This window comes from Macaca nemestrina, chromosome 3 (genome assembly GCF_043159975.1).
Source record: "Macaca nemestrina isolate mMacNem1 chromosome 3, mMacNem.hap1, whole genome shotgun sequence".
In the NCBI taxonomy this organism is placed as follows: Eukaryota; Metazoa; Chordata; class Mammalia; order Primates; family Cercopithecidae; genus Macaca; species Macaca nemestrina.
In genome coordinates this window covers 101,713,327-101,734,260 of record NC_092127.1, presented here as the reverse complement: position 1 = coordinate 101,734,260, position 20,934 = coordinate 101,713,327, and the positions used below count along the sequence as shown (strand labels likewise).

At 38.4% G+C, this 20,934-nt stretch overlaps 1 protein-coding gene across 5 annotated transcripts in view; it reads left to right on the top strand.

Annotated features, from left to right (window-relative positions):
* Positions 1 to 20,934, top strand: part of LOC105479655 (nudix hydrolase 9) — a 36,107-nt gene that overhangs the window by 926 nt on the left and 14,247 nt on the right. For all 5 annotated transcript variants that reach the window (XM_011737748.3, XM_071093324.1, XM_071093321.1 and 2 more), the window contains exons 2-4: positions 11,754 to 11,993; positions 15,011 to 15,106; positions 18,638 to 18,724. In XM_011737748.3, coding sequence (XP_011736050.2) covers positions 11,754 to 11,993; positions 15,011 to 15,106; positions 18,638 to 18,724 — 423 coding nt within the window. The remainder of the gene's footprint in view (positions 1 to 11,753; positions 11,994 to 15,010; positions 15,107 to 18,637; positions 18,725 to 20,934) is intronic.

Here is a 20,934-nt window from a genome sequence, read left to right as displayed (position 1 = left end):
AGACTACCTCCTTCTGTTCTTTCCTTCTCCAGTTTTTATTCTTTGAGTTAGTAAACACAGGGTCCTAGGGGCAGCAGCCTTTTCTTACTTATAGATATTAAAAGTCTCTTGAATCTACAAAGATGATAATTAGAAAAGAAAATCTGTTTCCTGAATCTGTTTACTGTTGGTCAATAGTTCTGTGTCTTTTTGGGCCTGTTTCCTTCTGTTGCTTTTTCTCCAACGTCTGATGGGCACTGGTTATCTGTCTATATTTTGGTTAATGTGAGTAATAGGTCTTGTTTTCAGTACACGGGTCGCTAATTGACTTGTGGCTTTTTGTACCAGGTCGCCTAGATAGGAAGGTTTCAGTTGAGGGCATGTGAGCAGGTACCAGACGGATAGGCTGGGAACCTGCCTTTTGCTTCAGGCTTTACAGTAGTGGAGGAGCAGCTTCTCCGCTGAGTATAGCTGTTTAACTTTGTTTCCTCAGTGTGAACTGTAAAATTGTTAAGCCTAAGTTTCTGCTGTGTACTCTTAACAGCAGTATTCACAATAGGGGTCCTACCCCTTCATTTCTAAAAAACTTTTGACTTTATCTTGGAGACAAACATAACTATTTTGGAGTTTTTGCTTGGAGAGTGGGGAGGGAGGAGGATTGAGTGATTTCCATGGTTTTTGTCCCGCTGCCAATTTATGACCTTTGGGCCCACTGACTTCAAGCTTGAAACCTCTAACTCGGCTCAGCTTGTAGGAATAGCATCTCCCCCTAATCCTTTGGTGTTTTTTTTTTTTTTTTTTTTTGGACGGAGTTTCACTCTGTCGCCCAGGCTGGAGCGCAGTGGCGCGATCTCGGCTCACTGTAACCTCTGCCTCCTGGGTTCAAGGGATTCTTCTGCCTCGACCTCTTAAGTAGCTGGGACTAAAGGCGCGCGCCACCACGCCCAGCTAATTGTTTTGTATTTTTTAGTAGAGACGGGATTTCACTACCTTGGTTAGGCTGATCTGGTCTTGAACTTCTGACCCCGTGATCTGCCCGTCTCAGCCTCCCAAATTGCTGGGATTACAGTCGTGAGCCACCACGCCTGTCCTTGGTGCATATTCTTAAATTTACTTTGTCCTACTCTGGTTTGAAGGTCAGTATTCCAACTACTTTTCATCTTCCTGAAGTTGGTTAACATCTGTCATTCACTGGTGGCATTTATTCCTTCTCTTGGTATGGATTTTATTTCCCTTTATCTTTATTTTCTTCCAGTGGGATTTGAGGAAGGAAGGAATACACGTATGTGCTCTCTGGAAATCTCTAATGCTTTTTTTGTTAGATGCCAGCAGAACATTGTAAACTTGCTTGGCAATTCTTCTTCGTTTTTATAACTCTGGGAACCCTAGATGAGGCAGGTATATCCAGAACCAGAGACTGTACTGGCTTTAAAGAAAAAGCCAACAGTTAACAAATGTGCCACGTACCTGGTAACTAATATGGCAGAATAGCTTGAGCCGGGGAGGTAGGAGGTTGCGGGGAGCTGAGATCATGCCACTGCATTCCATTCTGGGTGACAGAGTGATACAATGTCTTAAGAAAAACAAAGAAAAGTTTTTTTTTTTTTTTTTGAGACGGAGTCTTGGTCTGTGGCCCAGGCTGGCGTGCAGTGGCACAATCTCGGTTCACTGCAACCTCCACCTCCTGGGTTCACGCCATTCTCCTGCCTCAGCCTCCTGAGCAGCTGGGACTATAGGCGCTCGCCACTATGCCCGGCTAATTTTTTGTATTCTTTAGTAGAGACGGGGTTTCACTGTGTTAGCCAGGATGGTCTCGATGTCCTGACCTCGTGATCCGCCCGCCTCGGCCTCCCAAAGTGCTGGGATTACAGGCGTGAGCCACCGCGCCCGGCCAAGAAGAAAAGTTTTACAGCCAGCCACCATGGTTAACACCTGTAATCCCAGTGCTTTGGGAGGCTGAGGCAGGAGGATCATGTGAGGCCAGGAGTTTGAGACCAGTCTAGGCAACTTAGCAAGACCCTTGTCTCTAAAAAAAAAAAAAAAAAAAAAAAAAATTAACTGGGCCTGGTGGCATGCATGTGTAGTCCTCACTATCATAGGAGCAGAGTAGGCTCAGAGACTACTAAGTGATCAGTAGGATTGCTTGAGCTCAGGAGTTGAGTTTGAGGCTGTGGTAAGCTGTGATTGCATCTCTGCATTCCAGCCGGAGTGACAGAGCAAGACCCTGTCCCTAATGTTCTTTTCCTTTTTTTTTTGTTTTTGAGATGGAGTCTCACTCTTGTCACCCAGGCTGGAGTGCAGTGGCACCATCTCCACTCACTGCAACCTCCACTTCCCAGGTTCAAGCGATTCTCCTGCCCCAGCCTCCCGAGTAGCTGGGTTTACAGGCGCCTGTCACCATGCCTGGCTAAGTTTTATATTTTTAGTAGAGATGGGGTTTCACTATGTTGGCTAGGCTGGTTTCGAACTCCTGACCTCAGGTAATCTCTCCGCCTCTGCCTCCCAAAGTGCCGGGGATTACAGGTGTGAGCCCCCATGCCTGGCCGAGATCCTGTCTTTAAAAAAAAAAAAAAAAAAAGGAATTTTACCAGTCTTTGATAATTTGGAAAAACCCAGAAAATGACAGTTTTGCACTTAGTTTTTGTGATTACTAGAAGGTTTCAAATGTTCATTTCCTTTTTTTCTTGCTCTGTCACCTAGGCTGGAGTGCAGTAGTGTGATCATGACTCACTACAGTCTCAACCTCCTGGGCTCAAATGATTATCCCAACTCAGCATCCTGAGTATCTGGTACTACCGGTGCGTGCTACCGTGCCTGGCTAATTAAAAATTTTTTATTTTTTTTTGTAGAGGTGGGTCTCCCTATGTTGCCCAGGCTGGTGTCAAACTATTGGGCTCCAGTGATCCTCCTGCCTTGGCCTCCTAAAGAGCTGGGATTATAAGTGTGAGACACTGCTCCCAGTCATCAAGTGTAGGTTTTCTAGAAAAAAGGTATTATATTACAAAGATGTGGTGAATGCTTTTAAATAGCACAACATATAAATCTTCCGGAAGGATCTGTTGGGGTCACATGTGTAGAACATTGTTTTATTCCTGTGAATACATAAAACACATGAATGAACTAAAAATGAAATAGAGATAGTAAAGCATAGTGTTAAGAGCCTGGAATTCTAAGACAGCTTGCCTAGGTTTGGATCCTGATTTCTACTCAATTGTGTGACCTTGGTAAACTTATTTACCTCTCTGGTTCTTAATGGTTCTTATTTCCTTTTTTTTTTTTTTTTTTTTTTTGAGATGGAGTCTCGCACTGTCGCCCTGGCTGATGTGCATGCAGTGGCACAATCTTGGCTCTCTGCAACTTTCGCCTCCCAGGTTCAAGTGATTCTCCTGCCTCAGCCTCCTGAGTAGCTAGGATTACAGGTGACTGCTACCATGCCTGGCTAATTTTTTTGTATTTTTAGTAGAGACCGGGTTTCACTATGTTGGCCAGGCTGTTCTCGAATTCCTGACCTTTCGATCCTCCTGCCTCAGCCTCCCAAAGTGCTGGGATTACAGGTGTGAGCCACTGCACCTGGCCTTAATGTTCTTATTTCTTTGGAAAAAAAAGGAAAAAAGATAATATGGCCTGGTGTGGAGGCTCACACCTGTAATCTCAGCACTTTGGAAGTCTGAGGCAGGAACATTGCTTGGGCCTAGGAGTTCAAGACCAGCCTGGGCAACATACAGTGAGACCCCATCTCTACAAAAAATAAACAAAATTGGGAGTCTCTGAGCCTACCTGATTTACCAAACCGCTCCCTCAACAAAAAGACAAAACGAAACCAAAAGAAAAAAAGAAAAAAAAAAAAAAAGCCAGGTGTGATAGCACATGCCTGTAGTCCCAGCTACTCAGGAGACTGAGGCAGGAGGATTGCTTGAGCCTGGGAGGTCGAGACTGCAGTGAGCCATGATTGTACCAATGCACGCCAGCCTGGGTAACAGAGTGAGGCCCTGTCTCAAAAAAAAAAAAAGGTTAAGAAAAAAAAAGTAACTGAACTCAGTTGTGAGGATCAAGTGAGTTAATTTACAGTGCTTAGAACAGCGTCTTGCACATAGCAATCACTGTCTGTATTTATCTGTGGTTATGACAATATGATTGTTGCAGATTTTCTTTATTTCAAAGCACCATGTCAGTATTGCATTTTTTAAAGTTTACCAGTCTTAAGAACTGGTTTTTGCCATGTAAATGAACTTTGTCAATTACTTAGTTTCCATTTGCTAGGCCAAATATATTTCTTGCACTTGTTCAGTAATACAATACAAAGGTGTAGGCTGTGTGTGTGTATATTACAAGTATTATTTTTTCTGTTACCTTACAGTGTATCACATTTAAATAGCATATTTAGATAGCAGTGTTAACACTTCTTGATGTGATAAGATGTATAGTCTGAATTTTTGCTCTTGCACAATTAAATTTGTTTTAGAAAAGTAAATAATCCAGTGTGTAAGTCTGGCTTGTCAAGTAGGTAGGTTGGTGGAATTCCATAAACATTTTATTGCTAAATCAAGGAACAAAGAGCCTTAAGTTATTTAAACATTTTTGGTACTTGGGTGGGATGGAGTGGAACAGGATTAGTGTTTACTGTTGGGTATTTAATTAATGGCCCTAACTTTTTTCTTGCCCTACTCCCAAACCGTGAAACATAACTCATTCTGTAATAGAGTTCAGTTAGAGATTAGGGTTCCATATGTTAAAATTTTGCTTTTTAAAACACCTGAAGTCTGCTAATTTTGATAAATGTGTTTCATATATGTATTCATTTTTTATTGAGTATGGGTTTAAGGTGAGGGAGGGACTCTTTATTTTCAGAATATTCATTATGTACATTATCTAAACTGTGGCAGCTGAAGCAAGACAGTCGTCACAGCATGGAAGTGAATGAACCTACCGCTTTTAATAAAGTTAGTCACAAATCAGATATTCGCTCATCTTACACTAGTTTTCAGCCCGTCTGGGGATATTCACTTCTTTATTGGTTAGGGTTTCCCGATTTTGGGGTGTTTTACAACACTTTACAGATGTAAAGTGAGTGTAAAATGAAATAGTAATTGTTTCAGAGTCTTTAAATGTGATGAAAGAGAATAGCTTGAATAGTACATAAAACTGTAGACGCACAAAAATAGGAAAGAATGAAACCGGTTAAAAATCCAACTGACAGTTTGGCAGTTTCTTACAGAACTCAACATTTATAATGCAGCAGTCACACTCTGGTATTTACCCAATGGACTGAAAATTTATGTCCACACAAAAACCTGCACACAAATGTTTATAGCAGTTTTATTCATAACTGCCAAAACTTAGAAGCAGCCAAGATGTTCTTCAATAGATGAATGGGTAAATAAACTGCGGTACATCCAGCCAATGGGATACTATTTAGTGCTAAGAAGAAATGAGCTATCAAGCCATGAAAAGACATGGAGGAATCTTAAATGCGTATTATTAACTGAAGGAAGGCTGTATGATTCCAACTGTATGGCATTCTTGAAGGCATAACTGTGGAGACAGTAAAAAGATCAGGAGTTGGATGAATTGGGGTAGCACAGAGGACTTTAGCCTCCCTCATCGTCAGCATCCCCACAGAGCCACGGAGCCATATGTTTGTTACAATCGAACCTACATTGACGCTTTGTCACCCAAAGTCCTGTAGTTTATATCAGGGTTTACTCTTGGTCTCGTACTTTATGGTTTGGACAAATGTATAATGACACGCATCAACTGTTACGGAATTGTACACATAAAATTCACTGTCTTTAGGGCAGTGAAACTTGTGTATGATACCTAATGGTAGGTACATATATACACTGTATACACTGAAGAGGGACCAGGAGGAAGTCTAGTAGGCAGTTCTTGTAAGTCAGGTTAAGAATTTTAATTAAAAAAAAAAAAAAAGGGTTTCTTATTTTTTTAATGAGTCAGGATCTCATTATGTTGCCCAGGCTGGAGTGCAGTGGCGTGATCATGGTTCACTGCAACCTTAACCTCCTGGACTCAGGAGATCCTCCCACCTCAGCTTCCTGAGTAGCAGCAACTACAGGCATGTACCAGCATGCCTGGCTAACTTTTAAAATTTTTTGTAGAGATAAGGGTCTCACTATCTCACCTAGGGTGGTCTTGAACTTCCAGCTTCAAGCAGTCCTCCTGCCTTGGCCTCCCAAAGTGTCGGGATTACAGACGTGAGCCAGCATGCCCCACTGATAAGTTTCTTTTTGTATATATATATATAATTATGTAATTTTCCCTAATTGCTTAAATTTGATCAGGCATACCTCACTTTATTTGGTATGTTTGGGAGTCTTTTTTCCTTCTCTTTTTTTCCTTGTTTCCTTTTCTCCTTTTTCTTCCGTTTTATTTCTTATCCTTTTTTTTTAAAATCTGTTTTTCTCTTTTTTGCTTATCCTTTCTTGCAACTCCCTTTCCTTTTCTCCTTTTCTCTCTCCCCTTTTCCTCCCCATCTTTGCCACTCTCTCTTCTTTCCCCCCAATCCTCTTTTTCTTCTCTCCTCTACTCCCCTTTCCCCCTCCCTTTCCTTTTTCTTCTTCTTCCTTCCTTTTCCCTCTTCCTGTTTGCTTCTGCGTCTATTCACATCAGCCCCTTATTTCCTAGCTTATGTTAAGAACCTGATTATGTGGATTCTTCTATATATGCTTATATAATAAATAGTATAGACATTTGTGGTAAGCAGAATAATGGCCCCCCAAGTATGCATGCATCCTAATACCTGGAACCTGTGTATATGTTGCCTTACATAGCAAAAGAGAGTACAGATGTGATGAAGGTTAAGGACTTTGAGATGGGGAGAGCATCCTGGAAGGCGCGCCTGATGTAATTGAGAGTCCTTAAAAAATGACCTGGCCGTGATCAAAGATATGACTACTAATGAATGGTCAGAGAGAGATTCTATGTTGCTGGCTTTGAAGATGATGGAAGGGGGCCATGAGCCACAGAATGCAGATGGAATAGGGATTCCCTCTAGAAGCTGGGAAAGGGAGGCGAATGAATTTTTAACTCTTGAGTCTCCAGAAAGGAATGCAGCCCTGCTGGTAAATTGCCTTTAGCCCAGTGAGACCTTTGTTGGACCTCTAACCTACAAAACTGTAAGAGAATGAATTTGTATTAAGTCGTTGAATTTGTGGTGATTTGTTATGGCTTCAATAGAAAACTAATACATTATATACATGCACCAAAATGTATGTACTTATTTTTTATGTCCTTGCTTTATAAAAATAGTATTGTATTATAGCACTTCACTGAATCTTTTTTCAGCAATACCTTATGGAAATACAAATTGTTTGATGTCATTGTTTTTATTAGCAAGTAAATTTCTCCACATCCTTGCCAATACTTATTTTCTGTATTGTTTTTTTGATAGTGGTAATTATCTAATGGGTCTGAGGCAGTATCTCATTGAGATTTTGACTTGCTTTTGTCTAATAATTAGTGATATTGAGCATCTTTCCATGTGCTTATTGGCCATTTATATATCTTTTTTGGAGAAATGTCTATTGGGGTCCTTTGCCCATTTTTTAATTGGGTTGTTTTATTGTTGTTGTGTGTAGGAGTTCTTTCTGTATTCTGGATATAACCAACCCCTTATCAGACATGTGATTCACAAGTATCTTCTCCTGTTCCATGGATTGCTTTTTCACTCTTGATTGTGTCTTTTGATACCCAGAAGTTTTTCATTTTGATGTAATATGTAGTCCAACTTATCTATTTTTTCTCTTGTTGCTTGTACTTCTGGTGTCATATCCAGAAACTCATTGCCAAATCCAGTGTCATGAAATTTTGTCAGCATGTGTTCCTCTAAGATTTTGATCATTTTAGGTCGTATGTGTAGGTCTTTGACCCATTTTTAGTTAATATTTTTATATGGTGTAAGGTAAGAGTCAAAATTCATACTACTTTTGCATGTGAATATCCAATTTTCCTAGCACCATTTGTTGAAAAGACTGCCCTTTGCCTGTTGAAATGATCTTGGTACCTTTGTCAGAAATTATTATGAGGATTTATTTCTGGGTTCTACTTCTATTCCATTAGTCTATATGTCTGTCTGTATGCCAGTATCTCAGTGTTGTGATTGCTATAGCTGTGTAGTCAGTGTGAGACCTTGAACTTTGTTTTTCCCTTTCAAGATTGTCTTGGCTATTTGGGGTTCCTTGAGATTCCATATAAATTTTAAGGTAGAGTTTTCTGTTTCTGGAAAAACATCTTTGGGATTTTGGCAGAGATTGCATTGGATCTGTAGATAACTGAGTAGTATTGACATCTTAACGATATTTTCTTCCAGTCAATGAATACAGGATGTCTTTTTATTTGTTGGTGTCTTTAACTTCTTTTAGCAATATTTTGTAGTGTTCAGTGTATAAAAGTTTTGCTTCCTTAAGTTTATTCCTAAGTATTTTATTCTTTTTGATGCTATTGTAAGTAGAGTTGTTTTCTTAATATTCCTTTTGGATTGTTAATTATTAGTGCTTTGTTTGTTTTTGAGATAGAGTCTCGATCTCAACTTACTGCAACATCTGCCTCCAGCGTTCAAGCGATTCTCCTGCCACAGCTTCTTGAGTAGCTGGGATTACAGGCATGCACCACACACCCAGCTAATTTTTGTATTTTTAGTAGAGACAGGGTTTCACCATGTTGGCTGGACTGGTCTCAAACTCACCTCTGCCTTCCAAAGTGCTGGGATTACAGGCATGAGCCAGCGTACCCAGCCTGTTAGTGTTTTTTAATATAACCATTTTTGTGTGTTGATTTCATACCTTGCAACTTTGCTGAATTCATTTATTAGTTCTAACAGTTTTTTCGTAAATTATCTTGGGTTTTCTACATAAAATATCATGCGATGTGTAAATACAGGTTGAGTATCCCTTATCTAAAATGCTTGGAACCAGAGCATTTTGGATTTCAGGTTTTGGAATATTTACATACACATGATGAGATGTCTTGGAGATGGGACTCAAGTCTAAACGTGAAATTCATATATGTTTCATATATACTTTAAACAGGTAGCCTGGAGATAATTTTATACAATATTTTAAACTTGTGCCTGAAACAATTTTGGTGTGACCCATCAACATGAAGCGAGGTGTGGAATTTTCTATCTGTGGCATCATATCAGCAATCAAAAAGTTTCTGATTTTGGATTTTTGGATTAGGAATGCTCAACCAGTTTTACTTCTTCCTTTCCAATTTGGATGCCTTTTCCTTTCTTTCATTTCCTAATTGTTCTGGCCGGAACTTCTTTTTCTTTCCTAATTGCTCTGGCTAGAACTTCCAGTATTATATTAAATAAAGTGAACATCCTTGTCTTGTTCCTGATCTTAGAGGAAAAACTTTCAGTATTTCACCTTTACACCATTAGCTGTGGGCTTTTCATATATGGCCTTTATTATGTTGAGGTAATTTCCATCTACTGCTAGTTTGTTGAATATTTTTAAATCATGAAAGGGTGTTGAATTTTGTTAGATAAATTTTCTGCATCAATCAAGAGGATTGTGTTTTTTAAAAAAGTTTTGTTAATGTGGTACATTATGTTGATTGATTTTCATTATGTGGAACCATCATTGCATTCCAGGAATGTCTCCCTTGGTCATGGTGTATAAGCCTTTTCATGTGCTGTTGAATTCTGTTTGTTATTATTTTGTTGAGGATTTTCACATCAGTATTAATCAAAGATTCTCGTTTGTAGTTTTTTTTTATAGTGTCTTTGTCGAGCTTTAGTATCAGGATAATGCTGGCCTCATAGAGTGAGTTTGGAAGTGTTTATTTCCTCTTCAGGTTTTTGGAAGAGTTGAGGGAATATTGGTGTTGATTCTTCTTTAAATATTTGGTAGAATTTATCAGTAAAGACATCTGGTCCTGGATTTTTCTTTGTTGGGAGTAAATAGATACTTTAAAAAAATTCGCCTTTTAAAATTATTTATACAACCCCATTCAAACTTTACTACCTATCCTGCAATGTTTACTTTTTCTTTTATGGTTATCAGCCCATCCAGGATCATTGATTGCTTCTAATTGTCATGTCTTTTTAGTCTTGATCTATCTAGAAGAGTTCCTGCACTTTTCTCTATCTTTCATGACCTTACCAATTTAGAGAGTACACACCTTTATTCTGTAAGATGTCTCTTAACCCGGGTCTGTCCTGTGTTTCCTAATGTCCAGATTCATGTCATATATTTTTGGCAGAAATACCTCAAATGATTGTTGTGTACTTCTCACTGTATGAGATCAGGAGGCACATGCAGTTGACTTATTCCACAACCTTGGTCAAGTGGATGTTTGCCCCGTCAATCATTTGTCTTAAGAAGGTCAAACTGACTGGTATTGTGAGAGCAGGGGAAAGGAGCTATCATAATTTTACCATGTCCTCCGAATCTCCTTTCCTACTTTAGATGTCCTAATTTAAGGTCATCAAGAATTCGTATTTTATTTTAAGGATAATGAGAAGCCATTTAACTTTTTGGGCAAGATGAGATATGAAAAATTTTTTGTATATGCTGTGTGGTTAGGGTGAAGGTTGGTTGATTTTTCTTTTGCATATGCTCTCCAATTGTTTCATGCCTGTATATTTTATTTAAATTTTGCTCTACAGGTTACAATTTGTGTATTTACCACAGTCTACCTTCAGATTATATTACATTAGTTCGTTTTCAGTGTAAGAATTTTTCAGTATTTAATTTCTATTTTCCCATTTTTCCTTTGAACCATTTTTGCCATACGTTTTACGTGTATATTATAGATGATTTTTTAAAAATGCATTCCTTCACATAGACTTTAAACGATTTTCTTTTATACTTTTTGTTTTTTGAGATGGAGTCTCGCTCTGTTGCCCAGGCTGGAGTGCAGTGGCATAATCTCGGCTCACTGCAACCTCTACCTCCTGGGTTCAAGCGATTCTCCTGCCCCAGCCTCCCCAGTAGCTGGGATTACAGGTGCGCACCACCACAGTTGGCTAATTTTTGTATTTTTTAGTAGAGACAGGGTTTCACCATGTTGAGTGGGCTGGTCTTGAACTCCTGACCTCAAGTGGTCTGCCCACCTCGGCCTCCCAAAGTGCTGGGATTACAGATATGAGCCACCACGCCGGGCCTACATTTGTTTTTATGGTTTGAGTTTTCATAACAAACTTCCCCTTCTACAACAGGTAACACACAAGTAAGCTTGTGTCTTTTTTTTTTTTTTTGCCTAAAATAAATTCAGTGAGTGAGTTCCAACTAATAAGATTTAGCTGTATGTTAAAAAAATGTATATTTGAAAATAATCTCTCATAGATGTTGGACTTTTAGACTAATATGCATCATATTTGAATTTTCTGACACTTAAAGGTTTTTGAAATTGGGAAGTATGTTTTTGGGTCTTTGAATTAGGTTCTTTTTCTTTTGTTTTTGTTTTTTGAGATGGAGTTTTTGCTCTTGTTGCCCAGGTTGGAGTGCAATGGCGCGATGTTGGCTCACTGCAACCTCTGCCTTCTGGGTTCAAGCGATTCTCTTGCCTCAACCTCCCAAGTAGCTGGGATTACAGGCATATGCCACCATGCCTGGCTAATTTTGTCTTTTTAGAAGAGATGGCATTTCACCATGTTGGTCAGGCTGGTCTTGAACTCCTAACCTCAGGTGATCCACCTCGGCCTCCCAAAGTACTGGGATTACAGGCATAAGCCGCCACGCCCGGCCTAGGTTCTTTAATTAATATATTTTTGGTATTTATGTAAAATGTTTTTTCTTTTTCTCCCCCAGAAACTCGTTTTCATCTTGTTGGTTTCATCTTAATACCAACGTCATGTCTGGTTCTAATGGTTCCAAAGAGAATTCCCACAATAAGGCTCGGACGTCTCCTTACCCAGGTTCAAAAGTTGAACGAAGCCAGGTTCCTAATGAGAAAGTGGGCTGGCTTGTTGAGTGGCAGGACTATAACCCTGTGGAATACACTGCAGTCTCTGTCTTGGCTGGACCCAGGTGGGCAGATCCTCAGATCAGGTGAGCAAATAAGACAGCATTAGCTGGGAGTAAGACTTTTAGAGAAGTTAATGGTTTTATTTGTAAAGTATCTTTTTGACACCTGAAAATAATTTCAATCTATGCTTAGCTGTGTTATAACTTAGTTTCCACATTTGCTTGAATTCTTGCCAAAGATAAACAGTTCATTTTTTTTATTCTTTTGGGGGTTTTAGGAGGATAATTCCAAATAGTTAAATCTTTTTTGATTTGAAATAACAAATAGCATCAGCTATGTGTTATGAAATAACAGCTGGTACTATTATATTTGTTTTGAAATAACAGCTGATGGTACTTGTTTTCATGTGTTCTGTTTGGGTTATCAATAGAATATCTTTTGTGGTTGTTTTCCAATATAACTAGACTTGTGAAAGTATTTTTCAGCAAATTTTCCAGGTTACTAAGAACAGGATGATGATAAACCAGTGTGAAAAAATAGAAGAGGGATAGATAAAGGGGAGAGAGAGGGGAAGAATGAGAGAGAAAGGGCTCTCACTAAATTCATAGAAGTGCTGCATTGATTAACATTTTGTGTTTGTTTCTTTTATTTTTTCCAGCTTTATTGATGTATGATTGACAAATAACTATATATAAAGTGTACAATGTGATATTTTGACATGCATATACATTTTGAAGTGATTACCACAATCAAGCCATTTAAAATAATCTTACATGGCTACCTTTTTTTGTGTGTGTAGTGAGAACAGTTGAGATCTACTCTCAGCGAGTTTCAAGTATACAATGCTGTATTATTACTGTTTTTGAGACTGGTGCGCTCTCTATTTTTGAGACTGTACTTCACCCAGGCTGGAGTACAGTGATGTGATCATAGCTTGCTCTAACCTTCAACTCCAGGGCTCAGGTGATTCTCCTGTCTTAGCCACCTGAGTAGCTAGGACTATGGGCATATTCCACCATACTTGGCTAATTTTATTTTACTTTTTTTTTAAGTAGAGATGGGGTCTCACTGTTTTGTCCAGGCTGGACAAGAACAGTATTATTAACTGTAGTCACCACACTGTAAATTAGATCTCTAGAACTTACTCATTTTGCATAACTGAAACTTTATACCCTTTGACCAACATCTCCCCATTTTTCCCACCCCTTTATGTTCCTTTTCTAACCCAGGGTGGAGTGCAGTGGTGTGATCATAGCTCACTGCAGCCTTGATCTCCTGGGCTCAAGTGATCCTCCCACTTCAGCCTCCAGAGCAGCTGGGACTACAGGTGTGTGCCACCATGCCTGGCTAACTTTTAAATTTTTAGCAGAGATGAGTTCTCACAGTATTATTGTCCAGTCTGGTCTCGAACTCCTGAGCTCAAGTGATCCTTCTGCCTTGGCTTGCCAAAGTGCTGGTGTTACAGGCGTGAGCCAGCATGCCTGGTGATTTTTTTAAAGGGGTGCCTCTCTAGAGTCCCAAAGGCATTGCAACTCTGGTTTTATAATTTCATGGTTTTTATCATTTAATTCTTTTTATTTGCATGTTAGATGGCAGATTGGTTAGAAGTCTTAAGAAAATGTATGGATCGTTGAAGTTGGAAATTATTCCCCAACCCACGGATATTTCTTTGCTCACTCACTGGCTTTAAAGCAAGAAAAAAGTGAAATCTGTGTCAGAACTGCCCATGAACTATCCAGTGCTACATAACTCTTTATTCACTGTCAGTGCAATTATGGCAGGGATTTTATAGTGGTGAGGAGAGTAGTTTAGTTATGTCTGTTTACAAAATTTTTTGTTGGGCCGGGCACAGTGGCTCGCGCCTGTGATCCCAGCACTTTGGGAGGCCGAGGTGGGCGGATCCCTTGAGGTCAGAAGTTTGAGACCAGCTTGGCCAACATGATGAAACCCTCAGCCTGCCGAGTAGCTGGGACTACAGGAACGTGCCACCACACCCGGTTAATTTTTTATATTTTAAAAATATAAAATGTATATTTTATTTATATATATATAATACATATTCTGTTTATAAAATATATTTATATTTAAAAATATAAAAAACTAGCCGGGTATGGTGGCATGTTCCTGTAGTCCCAGCTACTCGGCAGGCTGAGGCAGGAGATTCGCTTGAACCTGGGTGGTGGAGGTTGCAGTGAACCAAGATAGTGCTATTGCACTCCAGCCTGGGCGACAGAAAAAAGACTCCATTTCAAAAAAAAAAAGAAGAAATAAATAAAACATAAAAATTTTTTTGTTGTGGCATGATATAAATATATTAAAGTGCACATTTCTTTATTTTTTTTGTATTTTTTTATTAGAGATGGGGTTTCACCGTGTTAGCCAGGATGGTCTCGATCTCCTGACCTCGTGATCTGCCCACCTCGGCCTCCCAAAGTGCTGGGCTTACAGGCGTGAGCCACCGTGCCCGGCTGTAAAGTGCACATTTCTTACATGTGAAGGTGTGCAGCTCAGTAAAGTTTTACATTTACAAAGCTCTGTAACCACTGCCTGGATCAAAATCTAGAACATTTCCAGCATAGTATGTCTGTTTTTAATTTACATCATATTTATTATGCAGCTTGTGGGGGCAAATTCACTGCTTCGTGGGTTTTCTTTGATAAAAATATTAATCAGTGTGCATTTGAAGAAATTTAAATTATTTTGAAATAGTAGAAACATCGTCGGAAGGAATCTTATTTTTGGAATTACATGGGAACCAATAGTTTTCATAATGTGCCCACCAACAATTCCTTCTTGCTAATACACCTTTCTGTAGCATGTGGTAGGAGCTCTAGCTCTTCTGCTGGTAGTCCTTCCCAGAGGGGTTAATAAGTTTAATAATAATATATATCTTTGTAATGTATGGTGTTTTGGTTAAAACTTTTTTTTTCCCTTAAAAATTGTTTTGAAGGAATAAGACGGATTTGTGGAAAAAAAACTAACCCTTAAAAATTTACTGTTTCAGAAATACTTCCTATGGATAACAGATTGACTTGCATTATTAAGCTGTTGGTAGTTTTGAATGATTATTTCTTATTTTACATTGGTATTCTCATTACAGTGAAAGTAATTTTTCTCCCAAGTTTAATGAAAAGGATGGGCATGTTGAGAGAAAGAGCAAGAATGGCCTGTATGAGATTGAAAATGGAAGACCAAGGTAGGTACTGGGAGTAGAGCATCTTGCAATAATGAGTCACCAAAAAGTAGAAAAGACAGTTTGTATTTATCAAATCCTTATATGACCCAGATGTTGTACAAATTTATTTATATATGTGATCTAATTAAATCTGCACAATAACCCTGTTGGTGGATATTTTTAGTTGAATTTTTAATTGAAGGAAAGAGTGTAAGCAATTTGTATACAGCGAGCAAGTGGCAGAGGCAGCGTTTGAATGCATCTTTTTGTAATTTTATCTTGAAAATAGAAATAATTAATTGAATACATTAATAGAAAGGAAAATTGTTCAGCAGATATTTATTAAATGGTATAGTATCTTAAAGTAAGAATTTATCCAAACCTGTAAGAGTAAAAATAAAGATAATGCAAAAATTTAACATCAAGGGTCTTTCTATATTTTTTAAAAAATGATTTTTCTGTACAACTAAAAAATTACCCATTTTCCTTAAGAAGATATTATAAAAATGTATTAGCCTGTTCTCACACTGCTATAAAGACATACCTGGCTGGGTGCGGTGGCTCACGCCTGTAATCCCAGCACTTTGGGAGGCCGAGGTGGGCAGATCACCTGAGGTCAGGAGTTCAAGACCAGCCTGACCAACATGGAGAAACCCCATCTCTACTAAAGATACAAAATTTAGCCGGACGTGGTGGTGGGCACCTGTAATCCCAGCTACTCAGGAGGCTGAGGGAGGAGAATTGCTTGAACCTGGGAGGTGGAGGTTGCAGTGAGCTGAGATTGTGCCACTGCACTCCAGCCTAGGCGACAGGGCGAGACTCCGTCTCAAAAAAAAAAAAAAAAAAAAAAAAAAAGACATACCCAAGACTGGGTAATTAATAAGGGAAAGAAGTTTAATTGACTTACAGTTCTGCATGGCTGGGGAGGCCTCAGGAAACTTACTGTCATGGTAGAAGGCAAGAGAGAAGCAAAGGTACATCTTCCATGGCAGCAGGTGACAGAGAGTGAACAAGTAAAGGGGGAAAAGCCCCTTATAAAACCATCAGATTGGCCAGGCACGGTGGCTCACACCTGTAATCCCAGCACTTTGGGAGGCCAAGGTGGATGAATCATGTGAGATCAGGAGTTCGAGACCAGCCTGGCCAATATGGCAAAATCCTGTCTCTACTAAAAATGCAGAAATTAGCTGGGCATGGTGGCGGGCGCCTGTAATTCCAGCTATTTGGGAGGCTGAGGCAAGAGAATTGCTTGAACCCAGGAAGCAGAGGTTGGAATGAGCCAAGATCGTGCCGCCACACTCCAGCCTGGGCAACAGAGCAAGACTCCATCTCAAAAGAAACAAAACAAAACCAAAAAAAACCATCAGATCTCATGAGAACTCACTCACTATCATGAGAACAGCATGGAGAAACTGCCCTCCATGATCCAGTCACCTCCCATCAGGTTCTGCCCTCAACTTATGAGAATTAAAATTTGAGGTGAGATTTGAGTGGAGTCACAGAGCCAAATCATATTAAAATATTAGAAAGAAATGTAAAAATTAGCATGTACTAAATAAAACCAAAGAAGGATCACAGATTTGAAATCATGGTTATCACCTTATAAAAATGTTAACACTTTGTATTCTTGGTTCCTGTAAGACAAGGAAATGGTAGTACTCCTCTCATCTCAACCTGGTCCTTCAGTTTTGCTAAGTTCTTTCTTTGGTGATAACTTACACATCTTTCTATGTTACTGAGTCTTTTTAAGTCAAATTCTCCTTGCATTTGACTGATTCCTTAGGTTCTTTTATAGATAAATTTACAAAAAGATAAAATATATGAAAAGATGGGTAAGATACATAGATGGAAATGCAAGATAGATTGTTCGTTTAGTCAAGTCTCTTTGACTAATAGAAACTAACTTTAGCTTGCCTAAGCAAAAGTAAAATTTATTTTAAGGCTATAGGAATGTCTCAAGGAGCTCAAAGCAAAAATGCAGCTGACTTTAGGAAAACATGGAGTTCGAAATCCATCAGGACTCTCTCTCTGCCTCATTTATGCTTTTGTCTATATTGCTGGCTTACTACTCTCTCTTTGCAAATAACCATCTGTGCTTTTCAGGTTTTAATATAATCTGTGTGTCCTTTCCAGTTTCCTGTTTACAAGTTACAGTCTTGGTCATCTATCCAAACTAACCTGTCTATTAATGGTGGCCTTGATCACTTGTGTTCAGGGATGTGTGGTTACATGGAATAAAATATGGTTGCAGGCCGGGCACGGTGGCTCACGCCTGTAATCCCAGCACTTTGGGAGGCTGAGGCGGGTGTATCATGAGGTCAGGAGTTCAAGACCAGCCTGATCAACATGGTGAAACCATGTCTCTACTAAAAATGCAAAAATTAGCCAGGCATGGTGGCGCATGCCTGTAATCCCAGCTACTCAGGAGACTGAGGCAGGAGAATTGTTTGAACCCAGGAGACGGAGGTTTCAGTGAGCTGAGATCATGCCACTGCACTCCAGCCTGGGCAACAGAGTGAGACTCCGTCTCAAAAAAAAAAAAAAAAAAAGTGTGTGTGTGTATATATATATATATATATACACACACACACACACACATGGTTGCTGGCCACTCTGCCCTTCCTCCTGTTAATTTGGAAAGAATTATTGTCAGCTGTCTTGTCTTTTCTTTCTGTTGCTATTTGCAAGTCTTGCTGAAATATTTCTGAGTCTATACAAAAACAATATAAAAATTCATTCAATTTTAATAACAGTCACTGGGAAGAAAGAATAAAAAAAATGGCAGAAAGGGATATTTTGGCAAGTTGTTTATTTACTTTCATATAGTGGGAGGCCAAAAGATATGTACCCTTAGGTAGAATTACATGTTAGAACATTTTTTTAGTAGTACATAGTGAAAGTTAAACATTTAAAGGATATTTACTGAAATAAAATGACACAGGCATGAATATTGATGGGTTTATCTGACAAATTTTTAACACTAGATTGTGGCATCAGGTTAAATAGTTGGCATTTTTATAAAATTGTATTTTAGTATACTTGAAATCTGTGAAATAGTAATACTAATACCTTATTGTATACTACAAATATATATTATTGATGATAATAAAAATCCAGAAACCATTGAGGAAAAATGGACTTAATGTAACAGGAACAACTTTAATGGGAAGGGTTATAGGAGAGTAGAGTAGGAAATGAGAATAATGAGAAAGTGAAGAGAGATGTGGGTGTTCCAAAAGAATGCAGGAAGGTTCTAGTTTGAATTTAGGAGTATAGGTGAAAACTGAAACAAATCATCACATTGTAGAACCACTTTGGATATGAGAACCTCTTCCTGGTTCAAGTTCAAAGCATATCACATGCACAAAAGAAAAATTAAATAGCAATGTAATGGCATACATAACCTCAGCACCAGATATGTGGTAGTACCGTTGGATTTGTAAGGACTTATTAGTTCCGTCTTACTGCTTGTATTCCCTTCTTTTGGGTTATGATCAAATCAGGTTAAAAAGATGAAAACATTCAATTGATTTTATGCTTTTGTTTTTCCAGAAATCCTGCAGGACGGACTGGACTGGTTGGCCGGGGGCTTTTGGGACGATGGGGCCCAAATCATGCTGCAGATCCCATTATAACCAGGTAAGAGCCAATAAAAAAACATATCAGTAGCAAAGAGCTAAGTGATAGAAAAAATGCAGACTGTAGCTGTGTGTATATATGTATACCTGTGTGTATATGCATATGTATGTGTTTGTATATATATGTGTATATACAGTCATGCATTGCTTAACAATGAGGACACGTTCTGAGAAATGCATTGTTAGGTGATTTTGTTGTTGTGCGAACATCATAGAGTATATTTACATAAGCCTAGGTTGTGTAGGTATAATCAAGTAAGTAGTATACACCTATGCTATATGCTATAGCCTATTACTCTTAGGCTACAAGCCTGTACAGCATGTTACTGTACTGAATACTGTAGGCAACTGTAACACAATTGTAAGTGTATATAGATCTAAACATAGGGAAAGTAGGTAAAAATACAATATAAAAGATAAAAAACCATGCACGTGTTTCAGGGACTTACCCTGAATGGAGCTCTTAGGGCTGGAAGTTGATCTGGGTGAGTCAGAGTGAGTGGTGAGTGAACATGAAAGCCTAAGACATTGCTGTCCACTACTGTAGAGTTTATAAACACTGCATACTTAGGCTACACCAAATTTATAAAAAACATTTTCCTTTTGTGAATAATAAATTGACCTTAACTTACTGTAACTTCCTTACTTTATAAACTTAAACATTTTTAAAACCTTTTTGGCTTTTTTATAACAGCTTAAAACACATTGTGCAACCGTACAAAAATAGTTTTTTTGTTATATCCTTCTTCTGTGAGCTTTTTTTAATTAAAACAAGTTTTTTTGTTTGTTTGTTTTTAAACTTTTTGTTAAAAACTAAGATACAAATACACACATTAGCCTAGGGCTATATAAGGTCAGGATCATCAATATCACTGTTTTCCACCTCCATATCTTGTCCCACTGGAAAGCTGTCAGGGGCAGTAATATGCATGGAGCTGTCATCACCAATGATAATAATGTCTTCCTCTTGAATATCTCCTGAAGGACCTGCCTGAGGCTGTTTTACAGTTAACTTTTTTTATAAGTAGAAGGAATATACTCTAAAATAATGATAAAAAGTACAGTATAGTAAATACATAAGCCAGTAACATAGTCACTTATTATCAAGTATTATGTACTGTATGTAATGGTACTCTTATGACTGGCAGTGTAGTAGGTTTGTTTACATCAGCATCACCACAAGCATGTGAGTAATGCATTGGGTGAGGATATTAACAATGGCTTATGACATCATTAGGTGATAGGAATGTTTCAGCTCCATCATAATCTTATGGGACTACCATTGCATATGTGGTCTGTTATTGACCAAAACATCATTATATGGCACATGACTGTACACACACACACACACACATGCCAGCATACATATATTACATAAATATGCATGCAGATGTATATATAATTGATATTTTTAAGGGATTTTATATACAATAGTGATGTGATATAAGTATAAAGCTGTCATTATGAGTAGGTTAGGCATTATATAAAGAAGGTTAATTCTATTTATGCATCTATTTATTGAACATCTATTTGTTCTCAGCGTTGAGTAGGCACTTTAGTAGATATAAAAAAAATCTAAGAATCCTAAGTTGGTTCTCTGTGACTGAAGAGCTATGGCTTTTTTTGCAAAATGGAAAATATGAAGTAAGAAAACATGTTAAATATGATCAAATAGTATGGGTGATTCAGGATGCTTTAGAAGATTGGATGTGGGGCATGGCTGTGGTAAACTAGAGCACTCAAGAAAGCCATTATAAAGCAGGTAGATTTGAGCTGAACTTGAACCTTGGGTAGGGAGATAGCAGGAAGCCTAAGAAAAGGGTTTGTAGTAATATCTGAGTAGAGACCGGCTTGGTTGAAACAGAATATTCTTGTAGGAGAGTAGTGGGTGAAAAATGAAACTAAAAGTTAATTTTTGCGCAGTTTTATTGTGAAGAATTTTAAATGCCAAAATTGGTAGTATGGACTGGAGCCACTGAAGGTTTCAGAACAGGGGAGAGGCATTCTCTTCCCGAGGCAGACCTATCATATTCAGGTCTCTTGATGAGCATGAATCAGAATTAAGAAGGTCAGTGAATCTAATGTTTAGATGGGCTTAGCTATCTCCACAGGAATCATCTTTCTAATATATCTGAAATACTGTCATATTTGTCATCCTTTTAATTTTTATTTTTTTACTTATAGAATTTCTTTGCTGACCATCTGTCTCCC